Here is a 19,510-nt window from a genome sequence, read left to right on the forward strand (position 1 = left end):
GCTTGATTGAGCCATCGTTCAGACTGTCATTACTGACTTCTGAGTTGGAGCATTTTGGCCTATCTTCACCTTTAGCGGGCATTTTCCAAGGTGGGTGGCCATTTTTCAACCCCTTTGTAGTATCTTTTTCACTCATGAAGTGATTTTTTCAAGTCAAGCTTAGGTAGAGATGTAACAACTATAATGCGTATCTGATTGTATTCAGTCACTTGCACTTATTCAGCTCCTGTTGTGATAACAGAGCTGTTCAGTAATCCAATAATTGTTTGAATGTAATATTGGAATGGTTTGTTGAGTTGTGGGTCTTCGTGCTTTTTTGTGGCGAAATATTAACACATGAGTTATAAAACTGGATTGTTTGTCTTGCAGCGAGTTATAATCCAGTATATACCGCCTGTATGCTGACAGCAGGATTTCCAGTAGTTCACAAAACATTAACAATCACAATACGCATATGTCATGAATCTAGGTGTAAAGAAATCAACATTTAAATTAATTGATTTGTGATAGTTCAAAAGGGCTTTCAGTAAAAGATTCCACAGAATGAAATGGTTGTTTTTACCATATGCAGGGTATATAAGATAACTTCTGCAAATCTAGCAATGCGGTACTTCTCTCAGAAAGTAATGTTTATAAAAGATACAGATAAGGCCCGTTAAAGCGGAGAAACAAACCATGTGATGAGTTTTGGACGTTTGTGCCATAAGGTTTTGTTTACATATCACGTGTACTTAAATACTGTCTGTAATAAAAATGATGATTTTTATTAAATACTTATATTTTCAAATATATATTAAAAAGTATGTTAAAGCAATGTGTAAAATCATTATAAAGTTATATTCTGTCAAAAGTATAAAAACATTTAAAGTAAAACAAACAAATACCGTGTGAGGATGTTAACTTCAGCCAGAATTAAAAGCGTTTTAATACGTGGCATCTAAACAAAAAATAAGGTGTATAACCCGAATATTTAGAACTGTATGATGAATATTACTTAAACATGTTTGCAGTATCGCTGTCTTTGATTTTAACATGTATTATCATTTTTTTCATACCTAAATGAATCGGCTAAGTTTCGTCACACCACGATCAGACAACATACATGTATAGTTACGAAAAATTTATATGAAACATTTGAGAATAACTAACTACTATGATTGGCCGCGACCCTTAAGGCGGTTACCCCAATTAAACTTGGTTTTTATATTTCGCGCATATAGCATAATGTTCAAAGTCAGCTTCTTACTTTCTAGGAATTGTTGGTGTTTAAAACTACTAAAACCAGTCAACATTAAATGTATTGTGGTTGTTTTGTGAGTAATGTGCTGTTAGAGGTCACTTGTTTTTGTTGGGTCAAGCTCATAAGTATTTAATACCGTCAGGTTTGACTGTCAGTGTTTTACCCGCCCCATGCTCTATACATGATATATTGTATAATGAACATGTTATCAATGTTGCAACAGACGTTCCTAATCATTTTTGGTAGAGCATATTTCGATGGTCCTCTAAAGACATTTCTTGTTTTTAATTTAATACAAAAATCCTAATAAGTAGTTTTCTTTGTTTTATGTTGATTACATACGATCCATAAAGTTGTAACTTAAGAAGAAACTTGACATGATTTTCATCTTAAATAAAAAAGTAACTGGCGAGCAGTTTAATCGAGGTCCTCGATTTATGTTGGAGAATAACTCTTAATATTTGATATTAAGTGTGTACTTTTGTAGATTCTTAGGTATTTTACAGTCAATTGTTTACGTGTCTTACTTTAACAACACCGCGAGGATGGAAGCACGTTCAATATTTCTCTCCTGATAATGATGAATTCTTGTCCAACATTTGAAAGCTGCACAAAAACCGTGTCGCATACAACTTATTACTTTGACCGTTAATGGGCGGTGACAGAAGTTGTTTGTATGTGTGTTAAGAAGTTTTTAGTTTATTTAATGAAATAATATGTCTGTTAAGACTTTTTTGCTTTTCTTTAAATTGTTTCAAAGGTTGATTTTTGCGTTTTTGAAAGGGTATATAAACAGCTAATTTATGTAGAAACCTGATTTGATATTCATGTAATGTGATCAAATTAATACAGAGAAATCTAGATCATGAAGCATTTTACATGTGGAGGATGTAACAGTTTAATCGAGAATCTGTGTACATGATAGAGAATAAATCTAATGAGCTTTCTACAAAATTCGGCGTGTTTGTCTCCCATGTACCACCGCCTTCCCCGTGTAAAATCCTTTGTATTATACATAAATTTCTTATTATATTATACCGGCATTTTAAGACATGTGGAAATGGTAAATTTCTTTTCGCAAATTAGAGAGGGCATTTTTTTCAAAGGTCTCCATGGGCCGCAATGCCAAACAACTTTGTGTTAACATCTTCGTTCTTATCCCATACCTGTTATCAGACAGCGTACTATACAAATGATAAAAATTAAAACTGTCCGGTGAGACCTTTAAATATTAACTTGTATGCTTGTGGTACCAAAATTCGTGTTGATCACGATTCCGTTTCTTTTAAGTATTTCTTACACGATCTTGTTAGCAGAGAACAAATCACGAATGCTCTAGGGTTTCCATCAATACAATTTGATGATCAATGACAACGTGATAGGAAATTTATTATCATTCAGGTAGACGAAACACTCTAAAGCACCGTTTATTTAATAAATGGTTAATTAAACCTCAAATGCCAATTAACGTTATAGTGTTGTTTATAAAAATTGTTTGTGTGTGTTCTTACAAACGAATAATCGGTAATTGCATTTTGAATATTTAAGGCTGGTGAAATATTAACGACTATAATCTTAATTTAAAAGTTATTTACAACACGCGAGAAGATCTCAAAATTAGACGTTTGACATTATTAATTATAATTCAACTGTGCAAACGCAATCCAAATTATGCGTGCTGAAAACAAACACAAGGCAGTTGAACGGTGGGTACAATATGTTTGTATGATTAAATAGTTAGCTACAACGCTCTATACACCAACGATGCACTTAACCAACGATGCACTTAACCAAGCGATTGAAACGCGAATAATTTTTGTATTTAGGTGCCGTTTAGTTCAATACTGTACTTCAAACGAGTTTGTTAAAGGGAGTTAATACTCTGGCCATAATTAACGCATATCTAATTCCCTTGACAGTACGCAAACAATATCGTAAATAACCATTTACCGATACTAAACATCTGCCATTGGTAGAGCGTTTAGCCTAGGGAAATGTACCGTTAAAAGTATGTCGTCAATAGGGTCGCGAGTTAACCAGGTTTTCGTTGTGTATACTAGCAGTTACATGATAAATTGTAAAATTGTGGTGTCAGATGGTTAAACGAATGGATTAATGAATGGAAGAATGGAAGCATTTAAATGATGGATGGGTGGATGGTTGGATGGATGAATGGATTGAGGGATGGGGGCATTGAGGGATGGAGGGATGGTTGGATGGGCGGATTGATGGATGGACGGATTGAGGGATGGATGTATTGAGGGATTTAGGAATAGAGGGTTGGAAGGATGAAGGGATGAATGGAGGGATTAAGATATGGAGATTGAGGGTCGGATGGTTTTAGAGATTGAGGGTTGGTTGGATGGATGGATTGAGGGATGGAGGGATTGAGGGATGCATGGATTGAGGGATTTAGGGATGAAGGGATGGTTGGATAGATTTAGGGATGGATTTAGGAATGGATGCATTGAGGGATGGCTGGTTGGCTGGATGGATGGATGCATTGAGAGATGGAGGGATGGATGGATTGAGGGATGGATGCATTGAGGGATTGATGGATTGAGGGATGGATAGATTGAGGGATGGAGGGATTGAGGGATGATTGTATGGAGGGAGGGATGGCTGGATGGATGGAGGTATGGACATATGAACGAGTGGATGGATGGATGGATTGATTATTGGAATGATTGATCAATGGACTGATTAAATTCTCATTGTGAAAAACCTCGGCCTCAGAAATTAAATCGATCTTTTACAACCACAGTTTTTTTCTCGTTTTCACGTTTTACATGATAATAGCTCGCATGATATTATAAATAACTCTCATCGTCGAGGATCGTATTGCTTTTTATACTTCCGTGTTATTTTGCAAAATACACACATGTTATTAAAGGCGCGCATTCAGTTAGAAGCTGTATGGGTTAGGTGTATAGCATTTCTTTACACATTTTACATATAGAAAGCAGTTATGTGTAGATACGTAAACTAAGATGATGATGTTATAATTTCTAATCGAATTCCTATTCATACGCCGAAATTATTGGCAACTAAGTAAAAAGTTCTTACAACAGTTTTTTGATAACAACCCATAGTCCGCTAGAATACAATCTTGTCTACGACCAAATAATTTGATAATATTTTACTTACACACGTTTATTTCGCATGCTCATATGTTAGGAAAACAAATATATTATCAGGATTATATACACTATATAACCCTTTTCTCTATATTCTCTTCAGATTAAATTGTGCGCATAAAATGAATTATAAATGCGTTTGTAAATACGTTGGCTTGTTTGAACCAGTCCAATGAATAAATGTATTCTGATCATACATGCTTGGATCATACCGGTAAACTTACCATTTTCCAAAGCTCAGTTACTTCTGGGCCTGCACGTTCTCTAGTTAGGCATTGCATAGCAAATGATTGCTTATGGAACATTTGTTCAAGCAAAACGCTTCTTTGCACAATTACTAATTTCCTTTATAATTTCGTTATAATGATTCTTAGATAATGAAGTCTGTGCTGGGAAAATGTTGGCTTGATAATTTTATTTCACAAATAACTAGATCTTTTATAAATAATGAGATGTACCAGTATTGCCCAACTAATTTTCAGTAAATGCAAAAAGTATTTAATGTAATTATTAAAGCGTGATTTGTAATGTCCACTCTGGTCTCCATTAAGGCAGACATGTAGACAAGGCGTACGAAAAATCTGATTTATTAGAAAATCTACCCCAACTGTTACTGTTTTCTGTTGTAAAAATAGTTCAATGCAAGTCTTGATTTCAGAACAAGTCTTAGCATATTGGCAACGTGAGTGCCACTGAAATGGACTTGCCAACTTGAATATGCAAATTTTAATAGTCAATGACTGTGTGAATTGTAATATGCTTGGTCTGAATCTGTAATACTTTTTATATAGTTTTATCTTATCAGGACACATTAAGTACATTCAAAAAGTGGAGTTTTTAATCTTTTTTATCGCTTTCACATAGCCAGAGTTGCATTTTTTTCTATTAGATCATATTTACCAGTCTGAATAATCAGAATATGTGTACAGATGCGTTATTTCGTAATAGCTGTTCATTAAATTCTTGACGAAATCGTCTTACAATATGACTCAAAAGAAACTGCTGTTTTTATTAGTTAATTAATAATTAGTACTATATTATCAGTTATATCTCTTTTTCAATCTTTTATGTGTTCGTCAATTACTCTTTGTTTCAAAAAGATACAAAATGTGTGAGTTATTAAACATCACATCCATCGTTTAAACGGCTACACTTGAAGTTCATGTTCTGTCACCAAGAATAGCTTTACAGAATTTGAGGATGAAAAAAATATATAGTTCATGATAACATAAACCAGTATTTATTTGGTATCGTTTTATTGTGGAAATATTTCGAACTAACATAGCACATGTCGGCATTATACCATATGGCACAACTTTTAATTTTCGTAGATACATCCCCTTTAAGTATAAACGGCTATATAAATCAAATGCGTCATTTACGCAAATCAGCCATAACCTACATTTATATTTTCTTTCAGTATAAAGGCATGTTACTGATATGAGGCTAGTTCAGATAAGGACGCTGAAGCCAACACGCCAATATACAGTCGCTGTTCGTAGTATTGGAAAACGAAACACGATTTTAAAGCGCATAGTTTTGAAGATCTAACAAGGATATGGTAAGAATTATGTATTTTACTTTTGTTGAAAATACGGCGCGCTTCGTGTTGTTTCTTGGCATCGTTAAACGTATAAGGCCTTTAAATATAATGATATATTTTGGTAATTATATTTTTTGTTGACATTGAAATCTTTATTACTAATATTAAATTGGATATATTACAACTAAACGTCTAAATTGTTCTAATTTCTTCCAAATAAACACTATATTATTATGAGTATTACCCGTCAAATGTTCAGCTTATCTTGTCAATAGCAATTTCTGTCAGGTTGAGTATTGTATTGTCAGTTCGGGTATTGCTAAATAGAAGTATACATCAACTGTAATGTCCATTTGATTAGTTTACATCAACCACGTCATATAACAACCACATCATTGAAAATAAACAACTTACACATGAATAATACTATTTGTAATTTGCCACAGCTGTGCATGCGATATATTGAATTTCTGTTATTTTGCCGTACGTGTAATGATTACTATATGGTTTTTCATATTGCCCATATTCTTTTCACAGGCAAATTTAAAGCTGTACAATTATGTGATACGGAACGTCACAATTAAATGTGTCTTGTTCTAAGAAATCTGGGCTTAATGCATGTGCGTAAAGTGTCGTCACAGATAAGCCTTGCAGTCCGCACAGGCTTATCAGGGACGACACTTTCTGCTTCTATGACATGTTTCGTTTAAATGAAGTCTCTTTTTAGGCGGAAAGTGTCGTCCTTGATAAGCCTGTGCCGACTGCACAGGCTAATCTGGAACAACACCTTACGCACATGCATTATGCCCAATTTTTTGAAGAACACGACTCAAATATGTATTTAGAAAATTAAATGGAACGTTAACAAAAAAACGCATTTCAAGTTTGCAATAAAACTCAGTATCAAAATGGAAATAAAAGTAAACTGTGAATTAAAATTAAAAGAATAGAATGTTCAGAAATTATGAAGAATGCGCGAGGTAAAATATGCTTATAAATTGTAAAGTTTTTATTTAGGTTTAAAACGTCCATTATAAAAAGTCTCAAGTAGAAAAAAAAACAATGGATTCGTCATATTGTTTGTTATTACTTGGAGTTATCAGTGTCTTTCCTGTGTTACAAATTCAGCGTTAATAAATTTGATGAACTGTCAATAATTATAGCATTTATTTACAAACACAATCGAATAGAAAACATTCACTTTGGTATATTCGTGAACATTGCTGCAGATAAAACGAAATTTAACAGGTATTTACGTCAACCCGCTTTTAGCAAGGTGGAACCGAAATCTAGTTACTGTTTATGGAACCGAGAATGGGTGTATTATCTGGTACATGTTGACTCTCTAATTCGATTAAGTCAAGGCACGATGTGTTAAACCACATTTCGTTTCGGCAGCCTCAGCTTAAATGTAATTCAATTTATTTTGATTATTTACAATATATTTCCGTTTAAAATGTCTCGCGTTATTGTTGTTGACAGGGGATTAAAGCCTTTTAACTTGTATTACATGTGTTTTGACAATTGTGTTTTAATATTTTGCTTACTGTTCTTATCTGTTTGATTGTAAAAACTATTTAAACATGCGCAACGTTTATATTTGCCAACATTGAAATACGACTACATGTCGTTTATATAAGATAAGACTGAAGTTGACATACTGAACGTACCAGTTCTCTATTTGAAAAACGAAAGTAGTGTACAACCGCTTAAGTTGGTTACAAAAGCGGACATATAAACTGCGTGATATAAAGATAAGCACAATTTAAACATAAAATTTGCGAATGTATATATGTAATTATTTGGTCCAAAAGTATATAAATAAAGAATAAACACATTAATAATATTCATTATAAAAAGTGTTTTTTATTCAGGCCGCTTAAGTTCGAACAAGACCTCACCGAAATTCGATGTTTAATAAAATGTTAATCGATTGAAATTTGCAGCTGTTATTTATGGTAGGTGTGTGAGATGAAAATGTTGGCTCTAACATATTGCAGCCTCATTTGAAATAAAATATGCTAACTCATAATCATAAATCTTGACACCTTTTTGTTCTTGAATTAGCTTCATTTTTTGAATTTATGAAAACATTCTATGTATGTGACATGTTAACATTTACTTATAAATCCTTTAATATTGGCAGTTAATAGCAAACCATTTCAAGTGCCGTTTTCGGCGCTTTATTTGTAGCTTATCTGGAACACTCATGCGTCCGATTTACCCTTCCATGCGGTCAAGCATCGCCGTTTCGGAATGTGCTGACCCTTGTCAACATAATACAGGCGGAAAAAAACGGACACCCGAACAAGATCCCGGACACCGACCACAGAAGGAACATGAGGGTGAAACAGTTCAACTACGTGAAACGTAATATTTACTTTATTTTTACATGACATTTACCTGCATACAAAAGCATCATAGTAAGGGTTTGCAATAGCTGTAAAGCATTGTGCATCATGAAGACGCCATCAACAATGTAACTTTCACACCTCTTGGTTCTGAAACAGCTAGATTTGAAATAACGATTAGTATGGCTACATTAGTTAACATGATGGTACTTCCATGCACAAACATGCCCTTCATAACAAATGTTAATTAAGAACAAATCACAAATTCAAATATCCGTTCATCAATGTTATTGCAGCATCTATTTGTATTTATAAACTTATGTACATATTAATTAATTTCAAACCAAATATTTAATTTGTATAAGAATCCTTTCGAACTAATATTTAATCGTAAACTATACTACGCTTAGAATATCATGTAAATGTATCCGTAGTAACATTCATCGCAATCATATTTTGGCAATGCATGGCGAATCGTGATGCATTGATTATATCCGGAATCCAACGTTAGTTATTTTGTATATCTATCGAGAGCCATCTAGTTTTGATCCACCAAATTTGCGATCCGTCTCTCATTATCAGGCTGTATTCTAAAGACATTTTGATGAAAAGTGCCCGTTCAACGTTCATTTTTGTGAAATTTGTCTTCATATACTATTAGTTTACTTTCGCAATATAATTTCACCATACAATCGACCACTTTTGAGAAAGAAGTGTAAACAATATTATCAAAAACCAAAAACAAAGAAACAATATTCCTCATAATGTCGCGATGTAAAACAGTAAAAAAATGTGTTAAGTCTGAGAACAAGAATCGAATAAAGACAATGGAGCATTAAGGTAAAACAGGTTTTCATTTTCGACTGTAGTATTGGCTTAAAACACCTGCGATGACATGTATAATTTTTCTTTTACTAAATTTAATAGTTGTGTTTATTATTTATGGTATACGTAATTTATCTGGCTGTTACAAATTCACTGCATTCATTTGTAAATACCGAGATATTTGTATTCATTAATTTAAAAGATTGACAATATAAGAATTAAATAATAGTATGTTGCGTCGGAAATATTCCTCTACAAGCATGAGTGATAACTACTAGATTAGAAAATTGTTCCCGATTTGAAAGTTGACTGAATTATGTAAGCTGACGAGAAAAAAGTCATCGTCACAATGACACCTCATGAGGCTCATACTCAGGACAAGACCACACTCAGAGAGTTAACTACATTGTACAAACACCACTGGATTGTAAATTTATGGTTGACTACGCAAAGTTTAGCATTAAACATAAAAAAAGACTTCCAGTTTAATAAAAAAAATGTAATCAATTAAAACAATTAAGAATAAACATACATTTTACAATGGTTGCTTTTCCCAATATTAACTGTGCAATGCTGTTTTCATCGATCGTTTATGTCTTAAAGTTAAAGTACTTAATGGCGCAATACGTACATGCACATTATTATTACTGGGTTTGCTAGCATATGTATATATGTATATATCACACCCCTGGATTAACACGTTGGGATTTGTGTCGTTCCTGGAAAAATCTAGTTTTTGAGTATTTTGGGGGTAAAAAAACTGTATCAAGGGAACACAACTCGCGAATTAAAACATTGAGATGTCACGTCACGAACAGCCCTAGCCGCCATCGTGTTGCACAGAACAAAGAACCCTGTCGTGAAACGTAAATGATATCTTATGCACTCCATACTCTTATTATTATAACGGAGTACATTTTTATATCGTCGTTTTATCTGCCTCACAACTCTTGTTCGTTGTTGAGTTTTGTGGTGTTGTTCGTTTTTATAATTGTAGCAATCTAAAGCTATTAAATACAATTAAATATGCTGACTCACTAATTTAGTCCATTTAACCTTTTGCAACCAGTTTTTTATATGAATGATTCTTTGGAACCATTACGACATATGCAATACATTTATATATGTTAAAGGCATGCTATATCGATAAATCACCTGTGTATATTTTCATTAATTTCTGTAATATGATCCGCTTTTGTTTTTATAAATGATGAAGAACGGCGCGAGGGTTCAACTCTTTCAACACAGACGCATAATAGCGGTCTGCAATCTGTGTTTGAGTGCTATCCATTTGAGTAAAGCATGGTTCAAATAAATTGCTCTTTTGTTCTGTAAAAGCTGTATTTCTACTGGTAAGCTTCCTATGCATAAATCAGCAATAATTGTCAGAAAGAAACATATAAATTGTTTATTGTGGAACCTTACGACACGAATTAGTTCAATAAGGCTTATATTGATAAGGCTTTTTGATAAGAAGAACTGTTTGACAACGCAAATCGCATGTCCCACCGTTTTAGAACACTACAATACCTTAAATGTCGTAGTACAGGAATAGAGTTCTGATTCGTTTAGCTCACTGATAAGTGCAGTTCCTTTATCGAATGATACATAGAATGACTGTGTTTTGACGTTTGTTTTGCAACGACTCATCGATTGTGAATATCATATACATGTCGCGATACTTGCGAAGAGCTTTCACAGTTTTCGGTCAAACTCGGTGTTAAGTTGCAAGAAAACAGTATTTTCGGGGCCATTATTAGAATATTGAACTTAAATAACTGACATTCAACAATACGTCTTATTCTTAGCATCTTCAATTTCTTTAATACCCCATATAATGTTTTGCACATGTTTATCCATTAAACAGATTTTGGCATGTATTGAAGCTTGTCATTAAATGCTTTATATTGAGAAATTTAAACATTTGAACTAAAAATTTCCAGTAAAAAACAAGAATACAATTTTAAAAAAAGAAAAAAGTAACCCTCAACAGGGCTCGAACCACTACCCCTGGAGTCCTGGAGTAAAAAGTCTCCACTCGACCATTCATGCTCATGCTTTGAGCGGACGTATTTTTAGCTGTATAAGCAATCCTCGTAGTATCCCAAACTAAAACGACAACAACAGAACTTTCCAAATTATTCAATTGTTTCGCGTCGAACGACGCTTTATAATTTTCAGGTTTTCAAATCATCAAAAGATGCATATAATAGATATTTAAGAGCATGGTTAATGGTCAGTATTACTATTTCATCAAAAATATCATAACTTAAACGAAAATTTGCGATTCTGAAACATTTTTTTTATTATTTTGTCAATTTACCATCTGTTGGACGGCCCCTTTAAGAAAGGCAAAATAATCGAATTTTAGAGAATTTATCTCAATCTTAACCAAACTGGCACGAATGGTTTATAATTTAAATCTAGAGACTTGGTGCGAAGGCGATACATTTCCTAGAAGAATAACATTATTCATTTAAACATCCAGATATAAGCACTGAAAACGTAATACCTGATTAAATGCAAACCGTGTATTTGTAATGAAAAAAAATGTATTATAGTCATATTGATAATTTGCATATTTTATATTCATGCATTTTGTTCTAACGTGTTTTATCATATTTAAACATTCTCATATATTGCCGATGTTATATTTATATCAGACATTGAAATATGAATTATGATGTTGTTGTTTTTTCAGTTTGAAGCTGAAACAGAATCACATTTGCATTTTAGAAAAACAAATTGAGGAATTAAAAGATGAGTAAGATAATAAAACAACATGTCATTATAATGTAAATAATTATAATAAGCTTGGTATTTTTGCGGATTTGCTTGGTCATATAAGCAAATATTACAGTATTTTAGGTATTTGATCATTGAAAAATTTTTAGAGCCAAGTGTAATCTCCACATTTATAATGCGAAATTTCAGGTTAAAGGAACAGAACCGGGCTAATGCAGAACTTACAAATAATGTGTCCCATTTAAAGGATAAAATTGGGACACTGCAAAAATGTATTGATGGGCTTAAAAAGGAGACCGACAAGCGGAAGTATATTCTTTAGAAATATCACAGATTTTACAACACGGTTTAACACTGATCTCAGTTTGAGATAGTATTCTGAAATGTATAGTATGAAAACATGTATCCTTGTTTTAAGTACACATTTGCAGTGCATAACATATCATTTAATAGTTGTACTATTACTGACAATCAATTTATTACATTATATATTAATTAATATATCGCAGTTTAGTCGCGTCTTAAATGTTCAACAAATCTGTAGGAGCAATGACTATATATGCTATATACTTTTATATAGATTATTATTGTTATAAAGTCGTCATATTTTTAAGGAGCGAAGTAGATCCTGAAGGTGATGAATCTCAAGACATGACAATCGATGGGTATGTGATTACTTGTATAATCGTGATGCAACCAATGTATTGGGTGCAAGTTTCAAGTTTATTTAATGCATTTGATGTATATACTTTTCTTGCAAACTATAATACAATTACATTGTAGTGCAGTATTCTGTTATTTATAAACAAGCTATTGCATATCTCTAAATATGAACGCTTTTAATAAAATAACATACTTTAACCTCGCTAAAGGGTTATGGTAAAATGCAATATATAACGAGAGGTTAAGTGTAAAAACAAACGTTATATACAAAATATTTTAATATTGTTATAAATTTATTAAAGCCTTCTGACACCTCTTTAGTAAATATATACTCCTTGGGACCTTTTCGAGAATAAATAAAGAAACTTGAACACAAGAGAGTAACTATATCAATTCGGTTACATGGCTGGCATTTGCTTTTCCCAATTTTTGTTATTTTTTCGCAGCATATATTTGTAAAGCTTCATTAAATCTTATTCTAAAATGATCCATTATATATAGAATTAGTATAAATGAAATGAGTTATTATGCAGCGATTATGTTTTTAGTTTGTGTGAATAAATACTAAAAGTGTCATTACAGTGAACATTTACAAAGACATCAAATCAGGCGTGATCACCAGTCAATTAAGCGTAAAGGCAAATTAAATGCGGAAAAAACTAGAAAGAAAGAAGTAAAAAAGAGACATGACGAACCAGTACCTTCAAAAAAGTTTTTTGATATAGAACGCAACACAAATCTTGGAAGGTGATTAAATCATGCTTTTATTATTATATTATTACTATGATGATTATTATTATTTTATAATCATCATTTTTGTTCATCATTATAACAAGTATTAATATTATTAATTATGTATTATATTATAAAAACAATAAATTATGATAACATTAATATTATTATTATTTATAATAATAATAATGTCAATAATCATAATGATAATAATAATAATAATAATAATAATAATAATAATAATAATAATAATAATGATAATACTAAAAATAATAGTAATAATAATAATATTATTATTATTATTAGTAGTAGTAGTATGATAAGTATTATTATTATTATAATTATTATTATTATTATTATTATAATTATTATTATTATTATTATTATTATTAATACTAATAATAAAAATAATAATAATATTTTTTTATTTTTTTTTATTTTTTGTTATTGTTATTATTTGTATTATTATTATATTATTATTATGTACGCATGTTATTTTAACATTCGGCTTTACCGTTGTTTTTACAGTTGTTATCTTACGTTTAATCATTTCGTAAATATTATTTACATATGAATATAGTGTGATATTGAGGAATTCAATTTTATAATTGTTATCTTCAGGATTACTTTATTAGGAGCTGCACAATATAAGAAATATCTCAGAATAATTTAATGCATTTATTTAGCGTATGTTATTCTGTGTTTAGTTATATTCTTATAATTGTGTAATTGCAATATTGTAGTTTTTTTTCTGACAAAGATGTACGAAATATCTGGTATTTGAAGTAATTTACGAACATATACGATACACCAGACAAGGGAATCAAATTTCATGGACAATAAATACATTTACCCATAACGAATTTAATTTTTTGTTCAAACATACATATGTACTTACTTTGATGGAGGATTCCATTTTATATGCCTAACAATACTCATGTACATTGTTTAATTTAAGGCGAAATGTAAAAACACGTGGAATACAAACATCGACTTGCGCTTTCGACGAACATCGTCAACTTCAAATCGAGTTCCAAAAGGTTTTAAAGAGGAAAGAGGAATGTGAGCATCACATGAGTAAACGTGCAAAACAATACAGCACTTTACAGGAAAAGTATGTATGAATTAAGAAAATAGAGTCTTGTTATATTGAATTAGACAATATTAGAACGTTATGACAAATATACAGAACACAATACAAGTGTGTGCATTTATTGACATGAATTCGTAAGTCAATATCCTTTTAGCTCGTGCATACATTTGTATTTGAAATGTTCTATGAAAATGTTTTTTATTAAACCACCTCTTTCATTACAGGAAATTCTTAATCAAACCATACGTTAAGTATTGTATAATGTTTATACAATTGCAGCCCATTTTATTGATGTTTTTATTGCTTTTAGAAAATTGTTTTTTGAACAAAAATGCCTTAAATTGACCGATGAAATTTCGTCGAATTATCGAAGATATGAAGACGAAAAACTCGAACTTCAACGTAAATGCACTGAGCTTACTTCGCTGGTACAGTTGTTGAAACGTCTTACGTCACAAGCCGATGAGAAAACTGCACTCTTCCGAACAAAGGTAGATGAACTGCAACAAAAACTTGACTCTAAAAGAAATGAATTACAACAACTAAATGAGGATTTGCAAAACAAAGCGAAAATCCTAGAACAGGAGAAATCTAAGAGCGCTCTACAAAAAGCAAAGCTTTTAGAAGAAAATATTGTTATTGAAAAACAGTCAAAGAAGTGGAAAAATGAGGCGGATGATTTTCGCAGAAAGTACCAAGATATAATGGAACCGTTGGAGGCTGTGTTCACTGATCCCAAAGGCATTCTAGAAATGTCACTTCATTTAATGCAGGTAATATGATCTTTAATTTGTTCGGTGCTTTTAATTTTTATTTGTATTCGTAATTTGTATAATAAGTTTCCGTATGGAAATAGCGTCCGCCTAGCGACCAGGAGATCACGAGTTCGATCTCCAGTGTGTTTGTGTGGGGTGCATTATCTTAAAATTCCCAAATACACAGAGTACTGGTTCTACCAAGGAAACAGACTCGAGAGCGTTAATATACGCCTCTGTCTTTTGATGCAATGGAGTTGACACAAAAAGGTTTAAAGTAAATACAAAATAAGATTGTATACACAATTTATTAAATAAGGTCACATTTTACTAATATTTAATTCATTAACTATCCAACATAACATGACAGACACATATGAATAGTAAATGATAAAACAAATCGACTTTTTTAACGCTAAACAATATTTGTGAATTGTAAGCCGACCTATGAGAAATATATATCCTAATTTAGTTACGTGTAATAATTATTGTTTTCATCGTTTCTGCATCACTTTTGAATAATGCTTCTCCGGATCGTTTTGTTTCATATATGTGTCTGAACTTAAAACGAACGAACACTCACTTATCTTTTCTATAGATTTCCGAATTGTTGTCGCGTTACAAAAACGAAGATCATTCATTAGCAAAGACCGAAACGGAGTAGAAGTTGCCAAGCAGTAAAGAAGAGTTGGGTGCATACTCTTAACAATATGCTTTACCTACAATAATCTCTCACAAGGGCGATACAGGGAGTTAACCTTGTATATATTTTAATATAATGCAACCAGTAGCCATACATTAACAATTATAACAAGTATTCTACTTTAATTATTATTCACATCGATGTTTTGTCTTCAAAGTTTCATACATGTATGAAGGTTGCTTCTATGTATTTATTTTGTTCCCATATTGTTTGTAGCTTTCGAGCACTTAGATCCTTATCTAGAACATCATGTGGTAAATATCTTTATGGAACATTTTATTCCTATTTTTCATATTGGCAAGTGTCTTCACATAATGTATCTATATGGAAAATTTAAAACAAAAGTTTATTATTTGTTGTGTACAATTGGTTTTCTTTTTTTGAAAGGTTTTTAACAGTTTATGTATAAATGTATATTATTTTATTTAGGGATGCAAGAGGTTAACCGGTTAACCGGTTAACCTACCGAACGACCAGTTAACCGGTTACATTTTCGTCAAAAGGTTAACCTGGGAACAAAATTGATTGTGTTTTTTGTGTATCGAATAACTTTTACATTTTTACTTTTTTCGCGTGACATACTGCCAAATTGCGCTGGCGACTAGATAAAACAACATGCCGCACAGTCGACGGTAATAAATAACGTGTCAACAAACACAGCAATAAAGCAATAAATCAATACCTTTATGATAACAAATAGGCGTTAGTTTTGATAATTTGCACCATTGTTTTGTTTGACTCGCGAAAATTTAACTAGAGAACTGCGGGGCTATTAGTGAAGACGTAATTGACACGTTTATCGAACTCGCGATAAAAAAACAGTTTAGACAATGCACGGCTTTTTGATGTTTTGTTAACCAATATCCAACACTGATTGCTCGCGAAAATAACGTGTTTAATAAGTAACAATTTTATTAGGAATGCATTCGTAGTTAAAATCTTGTCGAGTTAACGTCGTATTTGTTTCTGAGAAAGTATTACCATTATTGTAATTTACGTCACCAACGATGCCACCATTACCGTCCGAGGTATGGAAACACTTCAGAAAATCGGCAGACAAGAGCACTGCATCTTGTCTGTTATGCAGTGCAACAATTCAACTGCATGGCGGCACCTCAAATCTTCGAAATCATATAAAATTTAAGCAACCGTCCGTTGATAACAACAAGGCCAGTCCGGATGTGGCAAAGCAACAGACGTTACACCAGGTTTATGGCCCCCGTCTTGCTTCGAGCGAGGCGATCAATCAGGCCCTTGCAAATTTCGTGGTCCAGGCATACGTGCCCATGAAAATCGTGGAACACGAGAGTTTTCGTCATCTGATGCAACTTCTGAATCCGCAGTACGAGGTGCCTTCTAGAACAACCGTCAGGGCGCGCATTGACCAGCAGTATAATGACGCAAAGAAGTCTCTGCTGTCCAGTCTTCAGGGAAGCACGTCAGTCGCCCTCACAACTGACTCTTGGACATCCAATGCCACAGAAGCATACCTCACAGTAACCGTACACTACATCAAAGATGACTGGTCAATGGAGTCGCGCATACTTATGATCCGCGCCATGCCAGAGCGACACACCGGCGAAAACCTTGCAATTCGCCTTAAGGATTGTGTGGATGAGTTTGGTCTGAAGGGACGTGTTGAAGCATGTGTTCACGACAATGCCAGAAATATTGACGTAATATAAGCGGCCCAATCAAAAAATAGAATAATGACGCAAGCGATCTCAAATTAGAAATTACTTTCGTTTCTATAGAGCGGTTCGAGCAGTATGACATTTTTATGTACTCTAACATTGAAACTACCTAACGCGTTTCGGTTAACCGGTTAATAACCGGTTACGGCAAAAGGTTAACCGGTTACTGATTTTTGTAACCTCTTGCATCCCTAATTTTATTGATTCGCAGCTCAAGATATTTGCTTAAATTCATTGCAGTAATTATATTCATTTGTTTAAAAGTATTGAAAACATACTGATCATATGTAACATTCAATGTATTGTTTACTGTACTAGTTTCTGCCATTTTGATTTGCATCCGGTTTAGATAAAATAAACTTTTATTTGCTACTGGAAGTTATAATTTTTATAGAGTAAATGACTTACGTTATGTTAATTGCTATTTTAAATGCAAACTTCATTATAGGAATCTATCAAAACTGTTTTGATAATTGTCATTTTTACAATATAAACAGAACAACGACTGACACCGTTTTAAATTGTGGAATGCCATTATTTAACAATGTTAGATTATACAATATCCATGTGAGTCAATGACTATTGCTCAGAACTCTTTGCGCAATGAACAGAACACAGCGATGACTGTCAATGATTGCTTTTGTGAAAACAATTTGCTTGGTTGAACTGCTTAAATCGGATTTGCAGTATGATATATTTCAAGTTTAAATTTTCGACTAGGTATTGGCTTTACCATGTTAAAGGCTATGAGAAAGAGCCATATAAATGTCCCTATCTAATATTTCTGAAACAGTTTATGAAATTGAGACAAATGCATACGTGGTTGAAATTACGACAAACCAGATGCAATTTATTGCTGTTATGAGCTGTTTGTTATTATGTTATACCTAATATTGTTTTATTTTAAAACGTTATGCATACTATAAAAATACTTTGTTATATAATAGAGAAGTAATAAAGATTTCTTTTCATTTGTAATTGATATAAACTTAATTTAAGGATCATACAAATTCCATAATGCGTTTTGTTATATCTTTGTCCATCTTCAATCAAGATGCTAATTGACTGTTTGCATATGTTCAAATCTTTGTTCATTTGAACATTAAAATATTATCAATCAGGTCTCTTAAAAGTCATTTGTTAAACTGTAATTGTATGACAAATTCACTTTCAAAACCATTTTTGAAGTATAATATTATTATATCCATTTCGCGCTAACCAATGTGTATTGTCAGTAATTCTAATAATGTCCTTTCATACTATCACCTGCCTTTATATTAACGAAATGTATTTACCTGAAAATGTGCAAATACAAATATTAATTACAATATGTTATTGTATGCGTTTAGCTCTCCTGTTCAAACCACAGGATTAGCTATTAAGACCGCCGGTTTTCCGTGGTGCGGCCTAAGACTTCCGAAAACTGCTCATTCACCCAAACCCTACAGACAGATTTGACGAAACTTACCGGAATTATCATTGTGTTATCCTCTTCGGTCAATGAAGCTCACTAGTGCGACAACATAGATTTGAACTAATCTTTATATCGGAGTTATGGATTTAATATTTTGTTTGTAACATCGTCGTGTTCAATTCATGCTTATATATATCCAAAATGATATTTCTTTAAATATGGCTAAAGGATGATAATGACAGACAGACAGATGACAATTTTATTGGCGAATACAATCAGTACATAGCCATTTAAACATAATACTTATTTCAATTAAACAGCATGTCAAGGTAATGTGATTGATAGAAATTAGTTTGCATACGGAGAATGTTCTCAATATATTCGAAGTGAACTTTATATTTGGAATCTAACTTTTACTGAAACAATAGATATTGAGTTAAGTATGATAACTGCTATAACATTTAACCGTTCCTTTTAGACAAACGAAGACTCTACCAAATAGATATTAACTTAATTATAATAATTACTTTACTATAATTATGCTTTAAGGCATGTACTGAAGCCCCGAAATGACTGATGAACCAAGAACTGATATACTTTCGTGACTGCAAACAT

The 19,510-nt window shown here is 32.4% G+C and overlaps 1 protein-coding gene across 3 annotated transcripts in view; it reads left to right on the forward strand.

The window, feature by feature from the left end:
- LOC127841544 (interaptin-like) overlaps positions 1–17,853 on the forward strand; it is a 31,855-nt gene extending 14,002 nt beyond the window's left edge. For 2 of the 3 annotated variants that reach the window (XM_052370432.1, XM_052370433.1), the window contains exons 2-10: positions 5,798–5,938; positions 8,114–8,290; positions 11,798–11,860; positions 12,031–12,150; positions 12,456–12,506; positions 13,087–13,251; positions 14,195–14,350; positions 14,640–15,102; positions 15,683–17,853. In XM_052370432.1, the coding sequence (XP_052226392.1) occupies positions 8,130–8,290; positions 11,798–11,860; positions 12,031–12,150; positions 12,456–12,506; positions 13,087–13,251; positions 14,195–14,350; positions 14,640–15,102; positions 15,683–15,748 (1,245 nt within the window). In that variant the 5' untranslated portion in view covers positions 5,798–5,938; positions 8,114–8,129 and the 3' untranslated portion in view covers positions 15,749–17,853. The remainder of the gene's footprint in view (positions 1–5,797; positions 5,939–8,113; positions 8,291–11,797; positions 11,861–12,030; positions 12,151–12,455; positions 12,507–13,086; positions 13,252–14,194; positions 14,351–14,639; positions 15,103–15,682) is intronic. The other variant, XM_052370434.1, reaches the window with a different exon arrangement.
- Positions 17,854–19,510: the final 1,657 nt, after the last annotated feature.

The sequence above is a fragment of the Dreissena polymorpha genome, chromosome 8 (assembly GCF_020536995.1).
Source record: "Dreissena polymorpha isolate Duluth1 chromosome 8, UMN_Dpol_1.0, whole genome shotgun sequence".
NCBI classification, from domain to species: Eukaryota; Metazoa; Mollusca; class Bivalvia; order Myida; family Dreissenidae; genus Dreissena; species Dreissena polymorpha.